This window comes from Botryllus schlosseri, chromosome 8 (genome assembly GCF_051294905.1).
Source record: "Botryllus schlosseri isolate E-star chromosome 8, Bs_hap1, whole genome shotgun sequence".
Classification (NCBI taxonomy): Eukaryota; Metazoa; Chordata; class Ascidiacea; order Stolidobranchia; family Styelidae; genus Botryllus; species Botryllus schlosseri.
In genome coordinates, this window is record NC_137243.1 from 15,342,235 (window position 1) to 15,366,668 (window position 24,434).

The window sequence follows — 24,434 nt, forward strand, 5'->3', positions numbered from 1 at the left end:
AATTTACTGTATTAATGGCTGATACTTCGTCTTTTCGGACTTGCGGAAGTATCCCAATTTGCAGATCTCAAAATATGGTAACCTAGTTAATGAGCCAAGCAAATACAAATCACCTAACACTAACCATGCCTTTTGGAGCAGACTTGGACAACTAGGAAAATTTGAGCTTTTCTGAATTAGATTTGGATTAGAATTGGAGCTATAAAGTTTTTTTCCAAATTAGATTAGAATTAGAGCTATAGAAGTTTTTCCTAGTTAGATTGGAATTAGAGCTACACAGCTTTTTTCAAATTAGATTAAAATTAGAGCTACACAGTTGTTTTTTTTAAATTACATTAGAATAATAATAATTACTGAATTCGCAGAAACTTCGAAATTGAAAGAAATCGTGAATGGGAAATAAATACAGCTAAAATCAGTTCATATCAAATCACAATGCTTTCCGATAACCATGAGAATGATTAGGCTAACGTCTGTACACCAAGCTTGGCTCGTTTTGTACTACACCAGGGGTCAACGTTTTCGCGCCCGGCGATCTGATTTGTGATTTTGGAAGAACGCGAAATAATGCATATTGAAATGATGAAATAGATTTCAGCTCCATATTACTATTGTTGTTGTTTCAAAATGAGCTGTTCGTCTGTGCCGAACAACACTATTCCACACTAGCCGAAACGGCTTCGTCGATGGCAACAGCATTCCATCGATGGAGAGTCAGCTAATATCAAGAAGCGTATTGCGTCGACGTGCACGTTCAGTGGCCCAGACACTGCCAAGACCGATACGCTTAGAAAACGGCACAAGACGTCCCAACAAGATCAATCTTTAGGATGAGATAGTCTTTCAGATAGCAACATTTCTTGCTAGCCCCAATATCGATTCATCGGTCGCTGGTGTAACTGAAGGCTGTGTCGTGTCTGGAGCAACAGGTAGCTGAACTGGCGACTGCTGGCTGTCTTTAGGTTGGCGACTACTTAACCCACAGTTTCACGCGGTGCGGATGCAGTGCAGCAGAGATAGGTACGTCGGGTAGCGTAATAAAATGAGTCTGATGATATTCGAAAGAGATCGGGTGTTTATTAGGGCTGGGCAAAATCGAGTACCTGAGTGATTCGATTCTGAATCACGTAATATGCTTCGAGTCGAGTCGAGTAATCGAATATCACTCGTTATGACGTCATAAAAGAATGTAATACGTCAAAACTCAAATATACTATGTACCGTTTATGCCCCCACAAGGAATATATTGCCTTTTATCCGTCTCATAAATGATAATTTGGTATTTTTCCGACCATACCGATTTCATTCCACTTGGTGACAATGTTGTGAGATCATCATGACTTCGGAAATGTGCTACGTCCAGTAATCTTCGTAGCTTCGTACTATATGTTTCGTATGCTACGATACCGCCAATCAAGGTTTCAAGGCTTCACCAGTGAAAATTAGTATCGAAACTATAATTCTCGTTGATAAATTAACTTTCAGTGGCGAGAAGCGTATAATTTCAGTACTCGAAAAAATCGTATTTTATTACTCGACTCGAATCATTAAAATAATACTCGATTCAGATTCGAGTACTCGAATCATTGTGCCCAGCCCTAGTGTTTATACCCGAGCGATACGAAAAAGGGTGGTTTGCACGAAAAAGGGTAGACTTGCGCAATGCGCGACAGGATAGCGAAGCTGGTGCAATGCGGTTGGGGGCGATTATTGCGCAATACGTCAAAGGATTATGATGGTAATCAAGCAATACGCGACAGAGAATTACGAAGCCAGGATATTGTGCAATCGTATGTGGGTCACATGGTAATCCCAGTACTACGAGCAAAGTGTAGTTCCTTCGTAACAGATACCTGAGGACATTGCACTAAGGGCCAGCGGTCTGCCACACTGGGAAGCGTTGTCTCGTATCGTGCGCAGCTCACAGTTCAAAATAAAATGACGTTTATGATCATGATATTTCATGTAGTATTTGTACTACTTTAATAAAATATTACTTATTCTTTTTGGTAACCATGAGCATCGCCCATGTAAGTCAGCGCGGCGTTGTACTAACCCAACGTAAAGTTTCAAAATCTAGAATGTTGTTCGCAGACTACAGGCTAGCAGGGTATTATTCGTCACCAGCACCGTAACTGCCGCACCCCAAACCCCCCAATTGGGGGGGGGGGCTGAGCTCGAAGGGGGCCCAAAATTATTTCGTGAATTAGCATAAATCAGAGAGTATTTTTTGAAAATCTGTGCAATTTTTTCGCGCTGCGCGCCAATTCAAGTAGCCATTTATCTATATTATTGGGTATTGGCCCATTACCGCGCCACGACCAACCAAGACATACAATAAAGTTTTAGGCCAGATAACATGCGACTTCAAGAAGTGTGCCAGAACGATCGGCAGCGAGAAAAGCTTGGCCGAAAAGGTCTATATATGCCCTTATGCAGACCGAAGACTTCTTTATATATGCTATACAAAATACATAGGTTTAATTGTCTATAGGCGCCTAAATGACTGGCGCCGAATGTTCCTGTCTTTGCAATCTGAACCTCACACGACAAATACCATCCTTCTGGGAAAAATTTTATGCCAGTGAAGAAATACCAATTCGAAATCGTGTGCGTCTCTTAGTTTAGAAGCCTACGTTTGGGCGATTCTATATTTTTTGATATAGCAGACCGGAAGTCACGAAATAACATCATGTAACGAAGTCATATCAACGGTTCCGCCCGCCCGAAGATATTTAATCATTATTTACGGGCCCTCCCGTTTTCAAGACATTTTACTCAGCTCTACCGGAAAATCTAATTACCTGAATAGAGAGGTCAATAAATCGATAGCATAATATTTATGCAATCGCCGATCTGATCGACCGATTTTATCATGAATTATCGAAAATTTTCGCGTTTCGCGCTGGCTCACAATACAGTTCAGATAATTTCGTGACAAACGCGAACAACGTGATGGGGGGGGGGTCGTTTTATCACCCTATGGGAGCCCTAGACCCACGTTTTTGGGGGCCTGACGAGATGCTGTTTCGTTCCTGCCAACGGGTATACGCCTGAAGATGTTTAATTATTATTGAGTGGTCCTACCTTTTCAAACACACCTCACTCAGCTCTACCGGCAAATCTGATTAGGTGAGTAGAGAGAAGATAAAAATTGATAACAATATATGCAATTCCTGATCATTCTGACCGAAGAAATCATGAATTCCAGAAATTTTTCGCGCTTCGTGCGCTTAGGCGACAAAAGCTGATTCACTGAAGAAAGTCTCAAAAAACATGATGAATAGCGGTAAACAGTGTATCGGCGGAGGGGGGTCTGGGGTTCGGTCTATAACCCTATGGGGGCCCAAGACCAAAGTTTGGGGGGGGGGCCTGACGAAGTGCTGTTACGGCCCTGTTCGTCACAATAACTACTAGGACTGTACGGTGAGGCGATGGCGACTTGGCATTGGATTTCCCAGCGCGGGAGGTATATTCTTGTTAACTCCTGCAAAATGCCACGGACAAAGAGGCATTTTCAGGAAAACAATAATTAAGATCAGAATTGAAATTAAAAACATAGGAACATTTCACAAATTAGATTAGAATTAGAGCATATGAAACATTTCACAAATTAGACTACTGGCATTTCGTTTTAACTATAGATAACTAAGGTAAACCTTTTTTACCTTAGTTACCTATATTTTAACTCAGTGAAATTAGACAGCTAGAATTATCTAGTCGTCCAAGTCTGCTTCAGAGAGGCTGTATTTCAGCTCAAGTTGTATAATTAGGAGCCTACGATAACATTACCCAATTTGGATTCGGACGTATTGTTCCTCAGTTAGCCAAGCTTTCTGACTTATTCTGAAAACGCTACATCACTTAACTCGAATCGGGATCGAATCACTCGGCTATTCCATTTTGCCCATTCCTAATCATTGGATCGCATTATTTCTACCACAACTCGAGCAGGAAAAAGATTTATTGAATACTATACAGGTACGTCGTACAGTCATAGTTATCGAGAAAATTCAAAAAATCATGGTGTCGGCTACAGACCGCGAAGATGCACGAAGGACAGATTGTCATCAATCCCAACCCATGTAGGTCGATCATAAAACGATAAGTCAAGGTAGTTCTTCGTAGCTGAAAAAACGGCTGTCTCCAAGGACATCGGGACTGCATATCGACCGGAAATGAACGCATCTATTTCGAAACGCGAACGAATAGCGCGGATTTCAATTAGTACTAGAAACCTTATCTCGGAATTGCAAGAAACGGAAAACTTGCTGACGATTCAGAATTACGTCATAATGTGATTAAAACGTCACAAACACAAAAATACCGAAGCGTATCGGACGTAAAGCATCACAGCGCGAAAGGGGCACAAAACTATCGAATGTATCTTCTAAAACACGGCGTTATAAATATGGAAAATGCACGGGAGGTAGTCTTGACACACTGCGAATTACGAGAACGATCGCGGTCCTTCGCCGGCCGCCATGTCGTCTTGGATATGCCCGTCGGCTTCTTCCTTCAAAATCTGATGCTTACGATTTGGCGAAAACGGCCTTCTTGGAGGGCCTGAGCGGAAATTACCGGAATTAAACAGCCGTATTAGAGTGAAAATCGTGAAGGGAACACTTACCTATATAGCTTAGAAGAATAGGTAAAAATATAAGCCCGTGCGCCGCGCCCAGCAGCACGATCGCGAGGTACATTCGGAAATAGAAGACGCGGAAAATCTGCGAGGTGCTGAATGCCAGTACCGTGATCCCGACAAACTTGGTAAGAGTGATACCGCTGAGCACCTGAAATAAAAAACAAGAAGCCGGTCAATTTCAGTCCAGACACTCCCAGAACTATCACAACAAGCATTGTATTCAATATTCATATTGCCAAATTTATTCCGCTTCAAGCTTTTCGACCGACTCACATGAGTAGGTCGAAAGTCAGTAATTGCAATTAAACGAATTTGAAATATCGATAACGCTAGATATTGTTCCAGAGTCAGTCGAAAAGCTTCCGAGAGTAATAAATTTGGCAATATGAATATATTGTTTGTTGCGATATTGAAGTTCTGTACAACAAAAGACCCCCTCACCGAACTGCCCATTTCGGACAGGGCCTCCTTGGAACGGAGCAGCCTCGTGGGCTGACTGCTGAGAGCGAAGGCTCGGGTGATGTGAGCGCAGAATTCCACCGATATGCCGACCGCCTTTCAAAAGAATCGGAAATGTTAGACGTGGGGCGAACACAGCCTGACTCAATTGGCACAGGAGGACCAGAGATGGTGAAAGTAGTCACTATTGCTACTCAGAGATAGGTAGAAGTAACGCTGTATATATCTTCTCAATGACAAGTATAACTAAAAATTTCCAGCATATTCAAAAACCTCTACAACTAGAAGTAGAAAATAGAACGTCTGTAGAGCACTTATGTATTCCAGAAAACACACTAGATGGGGGTATTTCGCCCATTCGATATGACACAAACTAATCCCAAATCTACTTTCTACCAGAAACCGAGAAGTGACTATTCTAGATTACTAATTGGTTCGCCGCTGCTTTAGATCGTAGAGCAGATCAATAGTAAAGCAATTCACAATGAATAAATAAAGACATTCGACTCCACAATCGATACAATGCCAACGGTACAAAAAATTGGCCACTTACCATGACGAGGTTCACCAAAGACACCGCGTTCAGAGGTATGCTCCACAAGTACATGACGCCGAACATGTTAAGAATGATCAGCGAAATGGTGAACACCACGTTCAAAGCCGACAGAACATCCAGGCCCATCATCAGCAAAACAATAATAAATATGACAAGAAGGGAAATGCCTGCGAACACAAATCGAACAGGCGGTCATAAATCTCCCCATATTAAATCTCCCCAATTTTTGCTACTTACCGAGATTGAAAATGGTGTCGTGAACGATAGTAAGGTATTGCTCGTAGTAGACATAAAATATCGAATAAGGGAACACTTCCACCGAGCTGTTCAAAGCGGCCGTCATATTTGCGGCGAGCGCGTTGGCTTGTTTCAAGCACGAGATGAAGTCGGAAGATGTCTTCGCCACAGTGTGATACGTCATGAAGTAGGTCGCTAAAGAAGATAGTCATTTGTTTTATTACCCCTCTAGACACTGCTGTCTATAAACATCGGTACCTCCTACATCCGTCTTCAGATCAGTGCCCGTGGTCGTCTTGTTGATGATTTTCACACCACTGCCATATGCTGCGTGGCCACTGAATGCAGAAACAAACGGTTTCAATGCCAAATTGATATCAACGCAGCAATATTCAGCGACATGACTAGCTGTATCGGAGAGTGAATGCATTGTCTTCCTATGGAATAACCACGGTCACGGTAAAGGTGCTCGTATAAATCCGAATTTATAGCAAAGCGACAGGGTCATTCAACTACAACCAGCAAAATTCATTTAGCAAGATAACCATACCCTTTGGCACACTGCGTCTCTGGGTTGTCGTTCAAAAACCACGGCAAGAACTCCATAAATTCTTCGGCGGTCGGCCGCGGATGTTTGCCGACTTGGTCCATGGATCGGCAATTCGTACAATTCGCAGTAGACGGGATGACCTACGAAATGTACAGTCGATTAACAATCAAAACATATGTTTCTATTCGTCTAGCAGGCACGGGGTGGCCGGTAACAAAGTACTTCACTTTTTTAGCCTACTCAATGTAGGTATCGCAAACGCTCACTACTTCGACAAGTTTTCAAGCAATTACTTTCTAATTCACCATAAATTAAATAGTTTCCGGCTTCATTAATCATTCCGCAATAGCCGTCTACAGAGGTGGTCAAATTAGTTAGCATTGGTTCCAAAAAGTAGATTTTGTCGAGGGCTAGCAGAGATCTCAAGTTGCATCTTCACGACTAACACAAAATGACAATGACAGTATAAAATAGGTGAATATCCAGCGAATATCCAGATACCGCCATTCCGGGCTATTCTGGCAAATCGTTATAACAATTTCACTTATAAAACCGCGCAAGCCTATCCTAAACCAAAACTACACTCTACCTGTAAAAAATTAGAATTTTTCCTACAAAAATGGTTGAGTATTCAAAAACATACCCGCTTGATTAGTGCAAGTCAGCAAAACCTACCACAGTACTTGAAAAAGTAGACCCACTGACTACGTCTGGTTGTATATACTTTGTCGTGTCATAAGTTAACGTCTTGACTGTACAACACGTGACAATTTCTGAACATTTTTATAGCCAGGGAAATCGCTGCTAACACGAGTGAGCAAACCGAATAATGTCCTACCGTCGCATTGCAGAACATGTCATTGTCATCGTTGTAATATCTGCAGCACGACGACTGCGGCTTGAGCCAGCTGAAATAGTCGTCTATCCAAGACGAGGCCTGGTACGCGATGGTGGAGCTGCAGGAAGCATAAAGGTTTCAAATTGATTCGCACCAGGGGTAACTACCTAGCCACTCACTAATTCGGCATTTGCGCCGCTGCCGATATTTTCTGCGTCAGTGAATTATCATTGCAGCCGTTTCCACCACAGATTTTATTAGATCCGTTCACTGTTTTATAATCGTATCCTTCGGGCACTACGAAATATACCGGAGCGCCGACCGCGAGGTAGCTAAAACGAAGGCAAACGGTTTAAAAGTTTACATTTGAGAAGTAAACAGCAGACCACCTACTTGCTGATGCCGTCAAAGTAATCTAAGACGTACGAGTCGCTGGGCATGGACAGGCTCTGATCCAAGCCAATCTCGATTTTGTGAAGCACAGCGCCGCTGAAACACGCGATTCCTGAGAAAAAAGGAGATTAAATATTAGAAATAATAAAAATATACTTGAAGAGCTAGTTGGAGGTACAGAACTTCAATATACATATATACAATACATACATATATTGAATAATATATTCATATTTGTGTGCCTTGCAGTCGAATTTTACCGAAATACACCAACCTAGCCTGTGCCAACAGAAGGAATCCTGTACCATCTAAAAATAGCACATTGAGCACAAGCGATCTCTCCGCCCTGATTATTCGAAATTTCGTATCAGTTACGTCATATTTGATTATACAATTGTTGATTTACAATTTTCTTTCCAATTCTCTACTAGTTGCTGACGATCACCCCTGACGAGTGTCAGCAAAAATATTTGAGCTTATTTCAATACGAATATACTGTTCAAAATTATACTTTTTCGAGATATCTAACTCTTGATGTTTACTTATGTATGTGTGTAGTCTTGATGAGATGCACCCGAAAAATTCCCAGGTTTCAAGACATGTATTCTTGCAGCGGGTGTTGTAATGAAACAAGATCAATTGGGACACAAGTCGAAGTATTTACAATGTCGAAGTGAGCACGCGTGAAATCCAATTAACAGAGTGAGCAATGTCCACTCTTTGGTGTGCGTGTGTGTACTACTGCATCAACAACACCCGGATTAAACATCAACGTTTATGCACATACTGATTTAATCTGCACCCGGCATGTTAGTTTTCGACCAAACTATGTAAGCAAAATAAACTAAAAATAGCACCCCGGCGAACACTAGTGGAGATTGATTGTAACCGACCGGTGACTAGGCACGAGTTCCTAAAATAACACAATGTGCACAATGCAGCATATTAGCACTATTCTGTGGAGATATCCGTCTCCATGCTGCTATTTACTGTTACCGTTCGCCTTCACTCAAGTTTCGTTATTTAACATAAAAAAACTTAGTCAAGCATATGTAAGGGCTTCATGGGAATTTAAAGTTGATTTAAAAAAAAAAAATGGATTAATTGAAAAATCCAGTTGCAAACAATTGGAGTCGTGTATACACTGCTGTAGTAACTTTTGACTTTGCATCAAATTGATTACGGTTACAGCAATCATCGACAACCGCGATCACATCCTCACCCATGAAAAAGACAAAGAAGATAGGCCGGACGTAGTCCCACAAGACAAAAGGGGCGACCACGCAACGCATGATTTTGTGTAGCAGCCCTTCTGAATTTTCCGGTGACGACGAGGTATCTTTCACGCAACAGCAGCAGTCGTACCGGTTGCTATTCTGTAAGTAAAGACAGTAGCTGACGAGAATGAACACAAAACTTTCAGCCACAAAGCCCAAGACCAATTACAAGAGTAGAGAAGTCGAACACGTAAAGAATGATAACGTTCGATTAAAAAGAAATTTCCAGGCTACCGTGCCCCACACGTCCTTACCTCTCTCTTTGCATCGAGCGCGAGAACGGCCACAAAGCAGGTCATTTGCAAGAGAAAGTCGGTAAGCACGGCCAGGCCCGCGAACAGAGAAAACGTGCGGACGGCAGGCATCGTAGACATACCACCTGTTACAAAACGAACAATTATTATGAATGTGTTTCAGTCCCCGAGCTTCAGAGTCGAAGTTTCGTTAAATTTTCTCCCGCCAGAGTCACCGAGTCACAGAAACTTTGCTCCACACTACGTAGTCGGAAAATACACACTGGCTGGAGTCAGAGTTTCCTAAAATGCCCCGAATCCGACACCAACCACTTAGAAACCAAATGATCTAATGGGTTACAGTTACACTTACAGAAATTTAATCAAGTTTCACACCTAGGCAGACCTTCACAAACGTAAATTCTTCCTATGAGTGCAGTTATATTTAAAAATGTTGATTTTCTTGGTAATAAAAACAATCAAATAGGTAACAAATGCATAATTTCCTGAAATGATTCACAAGAATGTTGGAGTCAAGAGTCAGTCGGTACTCGAGACAAAGTTATGTCCTCAAAAATATCAAAAGTTCAAAAGTCACGAATCATACCCAAGAAAAATGCCATCGATTCAGACAGCGACGACATCAGCATGCTGGGCGCCACGTCGCCCAATATCCGTCCGATTTGCTGCTCCACGCTTTCTCTCGGGTCCCTCTCGTCCCTGAAAAATAGTAGAACAGTCTCAGTAAGGGGCGATTCCCGTGCGTTTCCCCCGCAAAAAAACAGTACCTTTGGTAGTGTTGCACAAGAATGAAAATATTATCGACACCAACGGCGAGCACGAGAAACGGCACGACTTCCACGATAATCAACGTCAACGGCACCCCGGCGTAGCTGAAGATACCCAGAGACACGCCCACCGAGCAAAGCACGATGAGAACACCGCACAGGCCCACCGACAATTTCAACTCGATCTGTCGACGAAAAATATCAAATTTACACCCCGTGTCCCGATTTTTTTCTCGCGTGTGCGCATACCATGAGGCGTCCGAATTGCAGCGTTGAGAATTTGCCGAGGAATATCGCTACGTATCCGAACATGATGATGTACGACACGGCGATGGTGATCATGTCGGCGCCCGACTCGCGGTTGATTTCGTCCTCGATGGACCGTTCCGCCGAGAAGGAGATGTTCAGGTTGTCGCTCGAGTAATTTTTCATAAATTTCAGGTACCTGAAAAACGGGACGACGGCTTGGTAAGTTCTGTTCACTATCGAGTATGGATAAATTGAGTGACTCAATTACGAATAGAGTATATACTTCAAAACGAGTCGACTAGTCCAGTATAACTCATCATGATGTTATACGAGTATGGATGACGAGGAAGGTTCAAATATGTACATGTACGTACAAGTACATACAGTTTATGCGACCACAAAAAGAATGCCAATTCTACACCTCATTACAGATAATTTGGTATTTTTATGAACTTTAATAATATATGCACTTCATACGCAATATTGCAATTTGCAAAATACACCGCTCTAGTGCAATAACAATTGATTAATGACATCATGTATAAAAAAAGCCTTCTTCAGTGAATTCTTTATAGTATACCGAGAGATCAATGCGTTCTAGTTCCCGTCAACACCATTCGGGTACGATTGGCATTGAAAAATGTAGAAGTGAAATCTGGAAGTAGTGACCTCCAACCAGCAGTGCTGCATGAGAGTGCAATTTCTCAATTATACCTTGCGAATGCAATGTAGGATAATGCCATCCCTGTCCCATGGGGATGACACCAATAAAACTACCAATCCAGATCAATCAATCAATCAATCCAGAACTCTAAAAACCACAAATACAATCTTACTCTTTCTCCCACGCCAAGGCTCTGCCCAGCTTCAAAGGGTCGTTGTAAATGTTATTGACAGAAAAGGTGATAACCGCCGCGGTGGCGTTGAGATAATTTTTGCCGCCGAATCCGCCGAGGCCCACCCACGGAAAGACGGGACCGCCGTAGGTGCCGAGACAGCTCATGTGAAGTTTGGTTGTGTCATCGACGGACGTCGGACCACTGAAGGAAAAAAAACATGCGATGAAGACTTGCACAAAGAACGGTTGATCGATTGGAACGGATTCATTTCGTTCAAAACAGCGTTCAAAGGTCACTTGGCACATGGAGGACGAGTCTGGATTTCGTGTCAAAGTCCAAAAATGTTTGGTAAAAGGATATCGATACGAAATCGGCACAAATCAAAAAGCCATGCTTCCAAACATAATACCACCAACAGCTGTATCGACATATTGAAGATATTTGATTATTTGTTCTTGCCCATCAAATCAATAAGAAGTATCACGTGTCTTTACTCTTTACGAGTGCGAGCAAGAATTCAAGTTTTCCTCCCGCACAACAGCTTGCCCTACTTCTAATTCTCAACACCATTCGTTTATAGTCAGCGATTATACCAAGTTGCAGTTTGACCGCTTGGCGTGCCCATTCATAAAAGAACAATTCAGATTTTCTTTCTGCTTCTCAGATATCGCGTAATACGTCACACATTGAAACATGACTCAACGATTCATTGAGCGTTGCGAAAACAAAGTTTCGAAGTCCGGTGTTACTGAGAGCGATCCCATGACTGTAAACGTTTAAATTATGCAAAGCGCAGCAGAATAAGATTCCAATACGCTGTCGGATAGAGAGGTATAGAACACACCTCACGTGACATAACGGTAACACAGATTCCAAATCAGCATATTCTATTCTAGTACAAGGACTTTATGTTTATCACAAATCAGGAATCCTCGGGCAATTAAACGTATCTGTTACTGTACAGTAGGACTGTTCAAAAATGACTTTTTTTCTCAAATCGTACTGGCTACTTGATAAAATTGTTAGGTTACCTAATTTAAGCCTACACACAAAATTTGGTTCAATTCCAGCCAGTAACCGCTTTGCTACAGGAGAAGAAAGTTTCTATTCATTATATAAAAATAAATAAAAAAAATTAAAAAATTTCTGTTCACCCCATGAAAGTGTTGGGTTGTCTAAAGAAACGATGCTCACCAAATTTGGTTCAATTCCAACCAGTGGAAATGGAGTTATTGCCGTCGAAAAATTTGGATTTGAATAAAATAATATTTACAGTGGGCACCACCATACTAAATAATTAAAGAATTGGCCACCGTAAATACTATTTTATTCATAATCCAAAGACTTTATCGCCTTTATACCTTATTCAAATTTGTGATCAATTTTCAACTCACGGTGCATATCAATTTGGCAGTGCAGTGAACTTCGATGCCACTTATGTCGAAATTATTGACAATTGGTAATAAAATATACAACAGACACCGATTCAGCAATATCAAGCTCACTTGGTGCACGAAATCAGATGGTCGTGGAAATCGGCTTGAAGCCCGAAGAAGTCCGAGAAAGTTTTATGGAGGTTGGTTCGGTTGTTCTGGAACCAGTTCAACGGCGACATGATGGCACAGTTCTGATTGTAAGGCGCCAGCGGCTTCAAACAGATGTCTTCCAAGGTGATATTGCGATTTTCGTCAGGATAAAACGCGGTGATGTTTTCAACCGCCAGCTGGAGACTCAGAATCTGGCAAGAGGTAGAATCGATTTCAATTCACAATTTAAACTGTGCGCAGTTTGGCACGCTACCAAACAGTATAACCTGTGCCGCTACGATCAATACAACGCGTGTCTTAACGTCATTAGCAGTAGTGTACTGATGCCGAACAAATAGTTACTAGTGCAGGAGTAGTTGGATTCTACTTTAACAGCAAAAAGCGCAGCACACCTCATCAAGAACATCCCGAAATCCCAATATCGGTCCAAAATGGACGTATTTAATATCCTTCGGGTCCGTGCTGTCCGTGTACAGCTTGTAGTCCATGCCTGTCCAATTTTTTGCCACTATGATCAATTGCTCGGTCCTGAAAAAGACCGCAAGAAAACTATTGATACAGACACGAATTACTTAACAGCGGCAACACACAAACCTGTAAAAAGGCTCAAAATGACTGTCGAAGTACTCTTTCTGTATCCTAGCTTCGCTCTCTGGCGACGACCACAATTCTACAGGGTCGGTGGTCACTTGCATCTTCACAAGACCAGAGGTGCATACGGCGACAAAAACGACACCTGAATACAGCAGAGTGTAAAACTGCGACTGTAAGATTTCAACCAACAACAAAACCCACCGATCAGGATTATCAAATACGGGCGACTGGCACAAAAAGTACCCCACCGACTGAACACACTATGCAGGACCCTGTCCATCTTCATGCCTAGCTTGACGCAACTGGATGGAACATCATTGCTAACGACTTTCGGAGAGTAGTAGGGATCTGCGTTCTCTAACAGCGTGTTACCGTACGTCGATTTCTGATGCTTTGATTTGTAAATGTACGTAGACACATTGCTATACACTGTACAACGATTGAAGGTCGTAAGGCAAACTATTTTCGCGTCCCGCTACAGGCTACACTCACGGTATACGAAAGACAAAGACACAAACACAAATGTCATGACGACGTAATACCCGTCCAGTCCAAAGATAAGCCACGGTTTTGCTGGCGGTGGTGGAGAAGGAGGTGGCCCAGAGCAGCTGGCGGGACAGTCGTTACAGCTGCACCCACCTTAAACAAGAAGAATTTGATCATCTGGCTGTGGTACATGTATGCGACATGCAGACAGCTATCGCAATATCAAACATACAGCCGTATAGGCAGGCTTGCCATAACATCCTTATCAAATATTTGTCCTTATTTGAAGGGTGATGTCTTATAAAACTACGTTATCCTCATTTCTAAGAGTTGTCCTATTTTCACTCGTGTCCTTAGTTTGTCTTATTTTTGGCAATAACGCCACGACTAAAACTGGGCGAAAATGATGAACTTATCTTTGGCCATCAGTTTACAATTTACAAATTTCACGGTTACTCAAGTCAGAGTTTTTGGCTGTCCTTAGTTTTTGATCCATATATTGCTTTAGCATTGTTGCGATCGACCATTTGGCTAGTCCTGGGACAGGCCAACAGAATTGATTGGCTTGACACACGGTACACACTTGACTATGTAAATTTCTCCACAATCCACCACTATCTGAATCTAAGCCAATATGCATTCAAGGTTATAGTACTGAATACACAAGAAACAAGTAGGCCTACAGTTGTTGCTAAGCGGAATAGGACAAAGAAATATTTAGACTTCGAAATATAAATTGACCATAAATGTATTGGTAACCGTAAGATATCTATAACGTGAAATATATTCGTGCTGAATAGTTTCAACTCACCATCGCCACCGGGAACGCTCTGGTTGCACGGTATCGCTGGGGCGTTCATCGATCCCCCCTCATCTCCGGGCTTCAGGTAATTCACATCGATTTGAAACGGGGCAAATCCGTTGCTCGCTGAGTTCATGTAAGATATCCATTTCTGCAAATTTTGCAATGTGAAACAGATCATAGAACACGAAAGGAATCAAGCAGGAACGTACCTCGGCCGTGCATTTATCTGCGTACGGCCCGCAAAGTAAATCTACCGCCGGCGCATTGGTCGAGGGATTGGTAACGTGTTTGCATGAATCGAACATGCTTTCTGCGTAAACGGTGGAGATATTATAGTACATCCCGGTGACAAAAGTCTTGTCCGAGAAGCTGTGGTAATTCCCGGCAGCTATAAAAAAGTACGATTAGGAGTCCTGAAAAGGGCGGAAACCTGGTTAAACCCTACATCCGTTCTGGTACCCTGTCGGGTTGGTGTAGACACTTTGGTTCGGACTGCATGTCATGTAGCAGAAGAGCGATACAAAGTTATAAAAGCACGTCGGACATCTGGAGAAAGCCTGGTACGGCACTTGAATGTTCGATTTGATGGTGTTGAGTTGGGACGAATCGCAACATGTCCGTGTTTCGTTGCCTGCGAACACACACCAAAGAGAATCATCACGGTATGGAAATATATATATAAAACTACTGCTCAAAGAATTAGATGTGCATAAAATTGTCTAGAATTCACTCAGTAGCACAAATGTGACGCTTGTCGAGGCAGGCACAGGCACAAAACCAATTTCAACGATAGAGTAACGAAAACGAAAGGTAAATTAAACCTAGGGTTGTGATGGTTTGTACCTGAAGTCATAGGCAACTTTCAAGATAGGAATAACACTACATAGGACAGTCAACACTGCATGGATCTAAGTGAAACCATGAAGTGATTTTTAAGTTACGGATATCCCTTTTGGCCGCGACCATTTCATAAATAAACAAATAGATTGACAATTCTACAATTAATTAATATGACAGGACACTGTGTAGGCAACCCAGGCAATTTGGCTTTCCAAACAGAATTACCTCCTTAAGGTATATACAAACATAAGAAATTACGTAACACACAGGAAATGTAATGTCATTTCCTATGTGATTTGTAAACTGATTAACACAACCCTAATGTTGGATATTATTAGTCATATATGTCAAATTATGTCATTATTACCATTATAGAGCATTGGGCAAACTTCCAGCAGCAGATCAAGATCTTTTGAAGGCAATAAGGGAGCTTTATCGTTGCTGTAGCAGTTTAGATTCTTATTAGTCTGTGTGTTTGTGGCACATTCTCCATACATAATGCATCGTCCTTTTTCATGTTTCACTGTAGGATTACTCGCGACCACCAGTACCTGAAGTAAAACGCGATTGAATAGGCAACATTGTGTCAAGAGATACAAGTGTGGGTGAAACCATATTAAATAGTGGACATTAATAGGCCACAAAGCACATAGGCCAAAGATCAATGAGACCAAAGTTCAAACTATAGGCACAATATTGACATGCACAAACAAGCCAAGTGTGACATATCTGATACCCGAATCATATAACACCAATATCGGCAATATGCGAACCCGAATGATATAACACCAGTTTTGGCAATATGCAATCAGATCATTTCAAGTCTACATGCGTTCAAGGGTCAACCTACAATGATGAATAACAACTTATATACGCAGGTATAACTGTTCAAATTGACAATCATGTTCCTGTGGCACAGTCACCACTGTCACCAGTACATAATTAGATAACACAGGTACGATCTCTACTACAGGATTGTGAATGTGAAACAGCCATTACACCAGGGTCATATATGGATAACTGGGGGGCCATACTACATACATATATTCGACATAGGCTTTCTGTACGGTCGCCACTGAATTCCTGTTGAATTCGGCGCTTAGTGATTGTGATAATTAGTTACTATATACCCTCTTCATTAAACGATGGCTCATTCATGCACCGTAACCAATGCTATTGCTGCATAATAACTAAAGCTGGGCAAATTGAGTACCTACCTAATGACAAGTCTACACCATATTAAGAAAATTTGGTAGCCTACTATTGGTAATATCAGTACTCCCTGTCTAACAATTCACGATAACATTAATTTTGGAATTTTGGAATACAACATTGATGTATCGCTTTTACAAATAATGGCAGTTATTACGTTGCTAATTACATTTCTAATGACGAATTCACTGGTAACTTACTCTAGTTAAGTTTTTGCAAGCACACAATAATCTGGAATTTCACAAACATTAACAGTATCTCAATAGCAGATAAAATGAATAACCAGTGTGGCAAACAGCATTAATAAATTTCCTTTGAGTCACCAATTAATTTCATTTGTTCATTTAGTAATATTTTAGCTACTTTTATCTGTTCAGAACTCCACAAGATTGTGACAGAATGAAATCACAGTCAAAGTGTCTAAAAGGCTTGGTATAGTGCATCAATGACACTCCCATCACTTGTCGCTTAAGTCCTGATATCAGTTTGGACTCAATGAAAGTCAGTCAGTCAGTATATTTTTATTCATTTCACCAAGAAACACAACAGACAAATCGTTTGGGAGACGGCAGGCGACCGTTACGTTATTCAAGTAATCATAATTAAGCATAGCTGCATGTATCAGTAGGCCTACTCGGCATTCGGTAGTGACGTCTGACGTGAAACTATCATAGGCTACACATACAATTTGCCAAATGAAACGACACTTTCCATCACAGGTAATTCAAAAATGTTAACTCACTTGGACAACGAGAAGACACAGAGAACATATTGAAATCACACGATCCATATTGGACAGACCGACAACCAAAGCAGTCGGGCCACAAGCTATTGCAACTTGCACTGTCAAACCAACTAACAATCTGTAAAAGTAAAGAAAGAGTTGATGAAATAATTCTATTGGTCAACGGTCAATTATTGGCCAATGATACCCTAAATATAATGATTTTGAATCCCATTTTACACCATATAAAATACATGAAGTTCAACTTGAACTACTTCCCCATAAACAATCTTGCTGGTGGCAACTCAATCAGTGATCTCAATACAGTATACAGTAAAAGAATGAATATTGGATGAAAACTAATAAAACTGTGAATCACTCATTTCAATCAAGATTACACACTGATGTTTCCGACACTCCACAAATTCCGCGGCTGTCAATTACCAGGGCCGACGTATACTAGACAGTCTCACATTAACCGAGTGGTTGACGCATTTACAATTACGCAAAATTAACGCACGTTATATAGGCGTCATCACGATAGTCACTCACGACACAGTCACTAGACCAGCCTGCCGCTGGCTGTCTTTCAACAACTGACTACGGACAGCATATAACGCATTTAGTGCGATACTGGCTATAGTATAAACGAAAATAACGTAGCACCAACAACCCAGGATTCAGATTGTACTATACGACAAGCAAACAACGCGACCACGGCGTTACGTTAACGAAGCTTCTCCGCAGACCCGCCCCTGGATACCACCTAGAAATCACGCCACTTTTTACGTAATGAATGAGTTGTGTTCATCCAAGCATCACCACCAACATATTCAGAGTAATGTTTACATATCTCAGTGAAGAGAGAAATCATCTGTTATAGTGAGCACTAGATGGTGCAACTGCAGGGCTTCGGAGCAGCCGTAAATTTTAACTGCTCCAGCTCCGGCTCCGGAGCTTTCTTCTATCATACATTATCTCCGGCTCCAGCTCCGGAGCCGCATTATTACCACTGCTCCGGCTCCAGCTCCGGCTCCGACAATTATCGAATAAGTCTGTCTATATATAGACATGGGTGGCCAACCGGCGGCCCGCGGGCCGAATGTGACCCGCGAGAGTCTTTATTTTCATCGAACCAAAATACATAACAAGCGGCAGTGATGGTGGTACAGAAAATATGCGTGCACAGTATTCGGTATTAGATAGGAATGATCGATAAGACCGTGAAGGTCATCTAGTCTGATCACACCAGCATCAAACAGGTACACTTGACTCTGAACAGTCTGGCTGTAAAGAAATGTTTAGTTAAAGGAAAATAGAAAGAAAAATTAAACAACGGTGGCAAATGATCAATGAAGCAATGTCTGGGCGAGGTAGGGCAACAGTGTTAGTGTAACGACAAGAGGTGATCAAGTAGGGCTTTTTTGAATCTATTATAAGGCAATTCACGGATATGTGGTGGTAATGCATTCCAGATGATAGGTCCCGAGTAGTCGATAGATCTCTTAGTTAGGTTGCTATTGGGTGGGGGTAAGTAGATGTTTCCTTTAGACGAGGATCTCGTGTAATGGGAATGGACATGTTTAGCAGGTATGAAAAAGTCATCAAACACAGGAGGCAGACTATTGGAAAAATATTTGTGAACAACTTTTGATACTTCGAAGCGATATAGTTCATCAACTCGCAAAATTCGATGCTTACGGTAGTAAGGCGATAAATTGGTACGTAAAGGTACAGATGAGATCAGCCGTATCGCACGGTTTTGCAGGGTTCGAATTCTGCACAAAAATGTTGTGCATGCATTTCCCCATACTAGGATTCCATATTGCAGATGAGAGTGGAAAAGAGAGAAGTAGATGGTTCGTAGCACTGATCTGGAAACCAAAGATTGGAGACGGGTCATTATTCCCACACACCGAGCTAGTTTTGATATTGTGCATTCAATATGCTGCTTCCAAGACAATCTGGAATCAATGGTGACGCCGAGATATTTTGCTGAGTCACATATTGAGATTTGTTTATGATTGATGTTCACAGTGAAATCATGACTGGCATTATTTAAAACGAGCATCTCGGTCTTATCTGCATTCAAACTTAGTTTGTTTGCTTGGAGCCATCTCGACACTTTTGGGAGTTCCATATTCACAGATGCATGCAAACCATCGACAGTGTTGGAGGTTATGAAGAGGTGAGTATCATCAGCAAATAGCGTTGTGCGGAATAAAGATGCATTAACAATGTCGTTAATATAAATGAGGAAAAAAGTCGGTCCAAGGACTGAGCCTTGTGGCACTCCACAAGTTATATCTCTGGTAGTCGTTCTTAATGACCCCAGTTTAACAAATTGTTTGCGGTTTGCCAGGTAGCTTTCAAGTAGAGTTGCTGCAATACCCCTGATTTCATAGTGTTCTAGCTTGTATCTTAAGATTCTGTGGTTAACTGTGTCGAAAGCTTTGCGGAGATCGATAAAAATGCTGCAGCCACTTTCTTTTTGCCTGATGGTTTTGTAATAGTCCGTTACAATTGACAGTATTGCATGGTTGGTGTTGTGGTTGGATCTGAATCCATGCTGAGTCGGAGACAGTACTGCATTCAATTCAAAAAAGTTCTTTAGTCGGCAGTCAATCAGTTTCTCAAAAACCGTGGCAAGATTTGGCAAAACAGATATTGGTCGGTAGTTAGAAATTAGCTTTTTACAGCCTTTCTTAAACACTGGCATTACTCTGGCAGTTTTCAGTGCATCTGGGAAAATGCCTAGACGTATCGACTCATTAAAGAAAATGCATATAACATCACCAATAATATTAAAGACTAGCTTCAGAAAGTGAGTTGGGATGAGATCGGGTCCTACTGCTTTGTTACTTTTCATTTCAGATAATACGATCGCAACTTCTCCTTTACTTGTCGGCTCAAGAAAAATGGATTTCTGAGGGCCAGGACTCAAGTACGAGAGAAAGTCATCGGAGGAGTCTGGTATTGAAGCTGCAAGATCCGGACCAATGTTGCAAAAATACTGATTGAACTTTTCTGCTACTGCAAGCTGGTCTTTGATGATGCTGCCATTCTCGAGTAGCTCGATGTCATCAGCACTCTTGGGAGCATTACCTTTAGTTAGGTTGATAATTTCTCCAATGGTTTTCCATGTGTTCTTGGGATCTTTGGAGCACTCTTCAAATCTTTTTTGGAAGTATGCTTTTTTGGCATTTTCTTTCATATGCGTCACTTGGTTTGCATATTTTTTGTACACTTTTTTGCCTTCGATGGTGCCTTGCAGATAGTAGTGCTTATGCATCCAATCCCTTGTTTTGATCGCAACTAGTATGTCATGACCAATCCAGGGTTTCGATTTCAAGCGCCTTGCATTGCGGTTGACTTTCCTAATTGGGAAAGATGTGTCGAGGGCTGCCCGCAGTTCCTCAATAAATTTTTCAAAATGGCGGTTGTAGTTGTCAGTTGTGAGTGGAGGAATTTTGTAGTTGTTGAAGGTATTGCTGACAATTTCAATATATTCCTCAATACCGCGTGGGTTTAAGGGCGTTCGAGATTCAAATTCTTTAGCACAATGTGGCAGGGCCAATTTCATGTGGCAGATGATGGGATAGTGATCGGTCATACTGTGTTGGAGCACAAAAGGGGACAGGTGATATTGATGAGTGTTGCAGTAGAAGTGATCTAGTAGAGTTTTGGATTGATCAGCTATTCTTGTGGGTTCAGTAATTATCTGAGCTATTCCATAAGAATCAAGCATTTCACGGTACCTTGTGTTAAAGTTGGTGGTCTTCAGCAAATCAATATTTATGTCTCCCATAATAAATATTTGTTCGTTAGCTGCCGTTAGCGTTTCCAGAATATTTGAGAATTCGTCAAGAAAAGTCTCTTGCTTTGTTCCTGGGTGTTTGTAGATGACTGCCACTGTGAGAGCTTTTGGTACATGTACTCTGACAAATATATATTCTACGCCTTCGGTTTCAAATTTTACGTCGGGCATCATGTCATATCTCAGACCTTCGTTGATGTATAGTCCAACACCTCCAGCGTTCGTTTTAGATGGCGAGTGTAAAAAATTGAAACCTGTCAGGTTAACATTAGTCGTTGGATGTTCTTTCAACTTGGTCTCAGAGATTCCGATGATGGTTGGTGAGCAATTGAACATTTTAAACAGGGGGGGAATTTCATCTAGATGAGCTTGGAGGGATCTTGTGTTTAAGTGTGCAAGTAAAATTCCTTGAGATGATGGGATATCACTACTATTCGTTGAGTTGATAGATCTGCAGTTGCTCACGTTGAAAAAGTTTTGAGCCATTTTTTAGGGTGGGTTGCGTTTGCAGTGAGAGAGCAGTATAGCAGTTTCTATTTGAGTTTATCAAGGTCATCCTTTGACTCAATGTGGATTCTGGGTGCGCCATCATTCTTTTTCATGTAGATATTTCCATTTGCAGTCCAGAGGTATTTGAAGCTTTTTTTTTGTTTCGCAGCTCGCGCTTCAAAGAAAACATCTCTTCTGTAATTTGTTAAATTTTCGTTTAGGAAGAGTTGCTTCATTCCATCTACACCAAAGTCCTTGATATCCCTTTTGGCCTTTTTCACTTTGAGGAATTCTTTTTTTGGTTGCTCTGAAGAGAATTTGGCTATAACGGGTCCTGTTTTGTCCTTATTTTTGAAGCGCACTCTATAACACTGCACAATCTGTGGCGCAGTAATCTCAGCTTTCAAGGCGTTAGCTATTTTCATGATCGTTTCAGGCAGATTTTCTTTTTCGGAGTGGGGAACACCATGAAATTCCAGGTTGTTGTTTCGAGATTGCTGCTCCAGGTTGTCGTTGGTGCGTTCTAGGTCACATATTTTTTTGTTCAGGAATCTCATAGTTGACTCAATTTTTTCGTGTTCCTTGAGCATGGATTCTTGTGAGGCGAGTTCTAGATTTTTTTTGGTCTCCTCAAATTCTGCATTCATGAATTCCATGCCAGTCTTGCAAGATTCTATCTCTTTTCGCAGCTCTTCTACGGCAGAACCAGATTTTTTGATATCTTCAGCTGTAGTCTGCAGTTCTGAGATGATGTTGCGCAGTTCCTTGTTTTCTTCCTTTAACACTTTGACTTCAGCGAGTGTATCTTCCAGTTTTCTGTCCATCTTTTTCAGTCTCAGCAAGATGACATCTTCGTTTGTTCCGGGCTTTGTCATTTTGTTTCTTGGATGGGTATATAGCCTAGAATATAGCCTAGATTACTTTAAATCTTAATACAACCAACAACACACGAGCATGGATACACGTGAGCATAGGGAGGGTTTTGAGTGGGCCGCGAGGTAATTTCCTATTATATTATCGAAATCCTGTTATAATTTTCGAAAATGAATTGCTCAGATTGTGAACTTGCAAGGCCAACCTAAAATTACAAGTCTGGCTGCGACACTTGGGATGTTGATGACTAATATATCAGTTCCGACGCATTGGCAGATCCACGGTCCAGTCATATTTTTAGTAAATCGTCGTACATTACAATAAACTAATATAGTAGTGAAATTTTTCTTCACGCTTCGCGTATTTAATTGTCACACGATTTCTTGCTTGGTAGCCTACCCCCTCCTGAATATGAAAAAAACGCCTAATTTACCCGATTGAGTCTAACTGTATTCGCAATTACGGAGAAAGTCTTTTCGCGTTTGCGCTCGCAGAAAGATCGTCGACGATGAAATATAGGCACAAAATAATTGTCGCATATTACCGGAAACCTTCGATATCGATGTATCCAGACGCCGAATAGTCGTGTCCTTGCTAAATGAGCCCAGAGGGAGGTATACAGTAGACCCGCAATAAACTAAGTAATGATATTATTGACCTATAGGTCATTTATAGACTTTGAAAATTTTACTCGCTTGGCGCGGCTAGTGGACCGCGCACTCGTTCGTCAATTGCATGTGCGCCTTTAGCCGAAAAGGTTGGCCATCCCTGGTCTAGATTAATAATCTACCCATAGCTTAGTTATCCATCGTAATCTAGAGTCTGTCAGCCGTCAGTAACATCGGATGCAGCAACAAAGACATACGTGCCGCCGTGCCGGCTTGTGACGTCATAATGACTACTTGTCAATCGTAGATAACATCATAGTTGCACCAGAACGCACTTTACTCCATGCCATTGCTGCGAACAGCATTAAAATTCAGGCCTGCTGTTAAATTATGTGAAATCAGCAGATGTGGTTGGTGCATATAGCATCTTATGAAATACGTCGGAGCCGGAGCTACTCCTCAATAACGGGCTCCAGCTCCGGCTCCGGCTGAATTTTATGTAGAGCTCCGGCTCCGGCTCCAGCTCCGGTGAAAATACACGGCTCCGGGGCTGCGGCTCCTTGCTCCGGCTCCATGTCCAAAGCCCTGGGTGCAAGCACGCTTCGAGGATGTTGATCTTGACATAGTGTTCTAAGGAAATATGATCTAATGATCTTGGTAATCGAGTCAAGCTAAACTCGAAACTTCTTTCAGGTCTGGCGGACTGGCGCTGGCCTAGAAGTGGGCCGTGCTACAAGTCTGCAGCTACGAAATCAAAAATAAGGAATATCGGCCTTGTGTAAATGACCATGACCAGTGTAGTCGACAAACACCATGATTATCACATACAAACAAACAAACCCTTCCTATCTTTTTCTTTCAAGTAGTAGTGAAGTGACCCGAGTCTGATCTGTGATTTATTAACCGTCATCAAGGTTTACTTTACAGAGAGTCTTTATTTTCATCCAACAATATAGGCTATTTCATTATAAAACATGATAATTCATCTTCGTTCAGAATTTCTATCACCGTGTTGAAAGTATAATTTGACTGATGTGCATTTGATGTCATTTGGTACTGGCATCAGACGATAGGTTATCTTTAGTGCTCTGTGTGATACGTAGTGTACGAGCATAGCAATTTACAGCGTAGCATCGAGCACCAGCCATAAGAATTGCAATGTGTTTTATGTTACTCGTCCTTAGTAACTTGTGCTAAAATTATGTTGCTTTGTCTTAGCTGCTTACCGTTATCCTTCCTGCCAGCGCCCATAAGTGTCGTAAGCTGCGTTCCCGAGCTCAGAATAATTCGTGTGCCAGATTTTCATGACAGTCGTTTTCATTCAGTGTGTTTGTGTGATGTCTGCTCTTTATTACATCGCCTTGGCCCAGGGGAT

General features: G+C 41.7%; 1 protein-coding gene across 1 annotated transcript; it reads right to left on the minus strand.

Moving 5' to 3' along the window:
- Window positions 1-3,946: 3,946 nt before the first annotated feature.
- Window positions 3,947-17,444, minus strand: LOC145444452 (NPC intracellular cholesterol transporter 1-like). The gene is made up of 26 exons (XM_080322437.1): window positions 17,291-17,444; window positions 15,704-15,887; window positions 14,942-15,127; window positions 14,706-14,884; window positions 14,503-14,644; window positions 13,698-13,844; window positions 13,407-13,634; window positions 13,206-13,347; window positions 13,004-13,139; window positions 12,570-12,802; window positions 11,062-11,265; window positions 10,226-10,421; window positions 9,977-10,161; window positions 9,796-9,908; window positions 9,210-9,334; window positions 8,901-9,054; window positions 7,679-7,790; window positions 7,465-7,617; window positions 7,286-7,403; window positions 6,448-6,587; window positions 6,156-6,235; window positions 5,898-6,092; window positions 5,658-5,827; window positions 5,087-5,200; window positions 4,631-4,793; window positions 3,947-4,566 (listed from the first exon to the last, which is right to left on the minus strand). Exons 1-26 carry the CDS (start codon window positions 17,336-17,338, stop codon window positions 4,451-4,453), a joined length of 3,963 nt encoding a protein of 1,320 aa, XP_080178563.1. The 5' UTR covers window positions 17,339-17,444; the 3' UTR covers window positions 3,947-4,450.
- Between the last annotated feature and the right edge of the window lie 6,990 nt (window positions 17,445-24,434).

Coding starts and splice junctions, on each gene's coding strand:
- LOC145444452 (XM_080322437.1), bottom strand. CDS start 17,338: ATGGATCGTGTGATTTCAATATGTTCTCTGTGTCTTCTCGTTGTCCAA. Junction 6,236..6,447: donor GAGACGCAGTGTGCCAAAGG/GTATGGTTATCT, acceptor TTCTGCATTCAG/TGGCCACGCAGCATATGGCA. Junction 4,567..4,630: donor TATTCTTCTAAGCTATATAG/GTAAGTGTTCCC, acceptor ATTTCCGCTCAG/GCCCTCCAAGAAGGCCGTTT.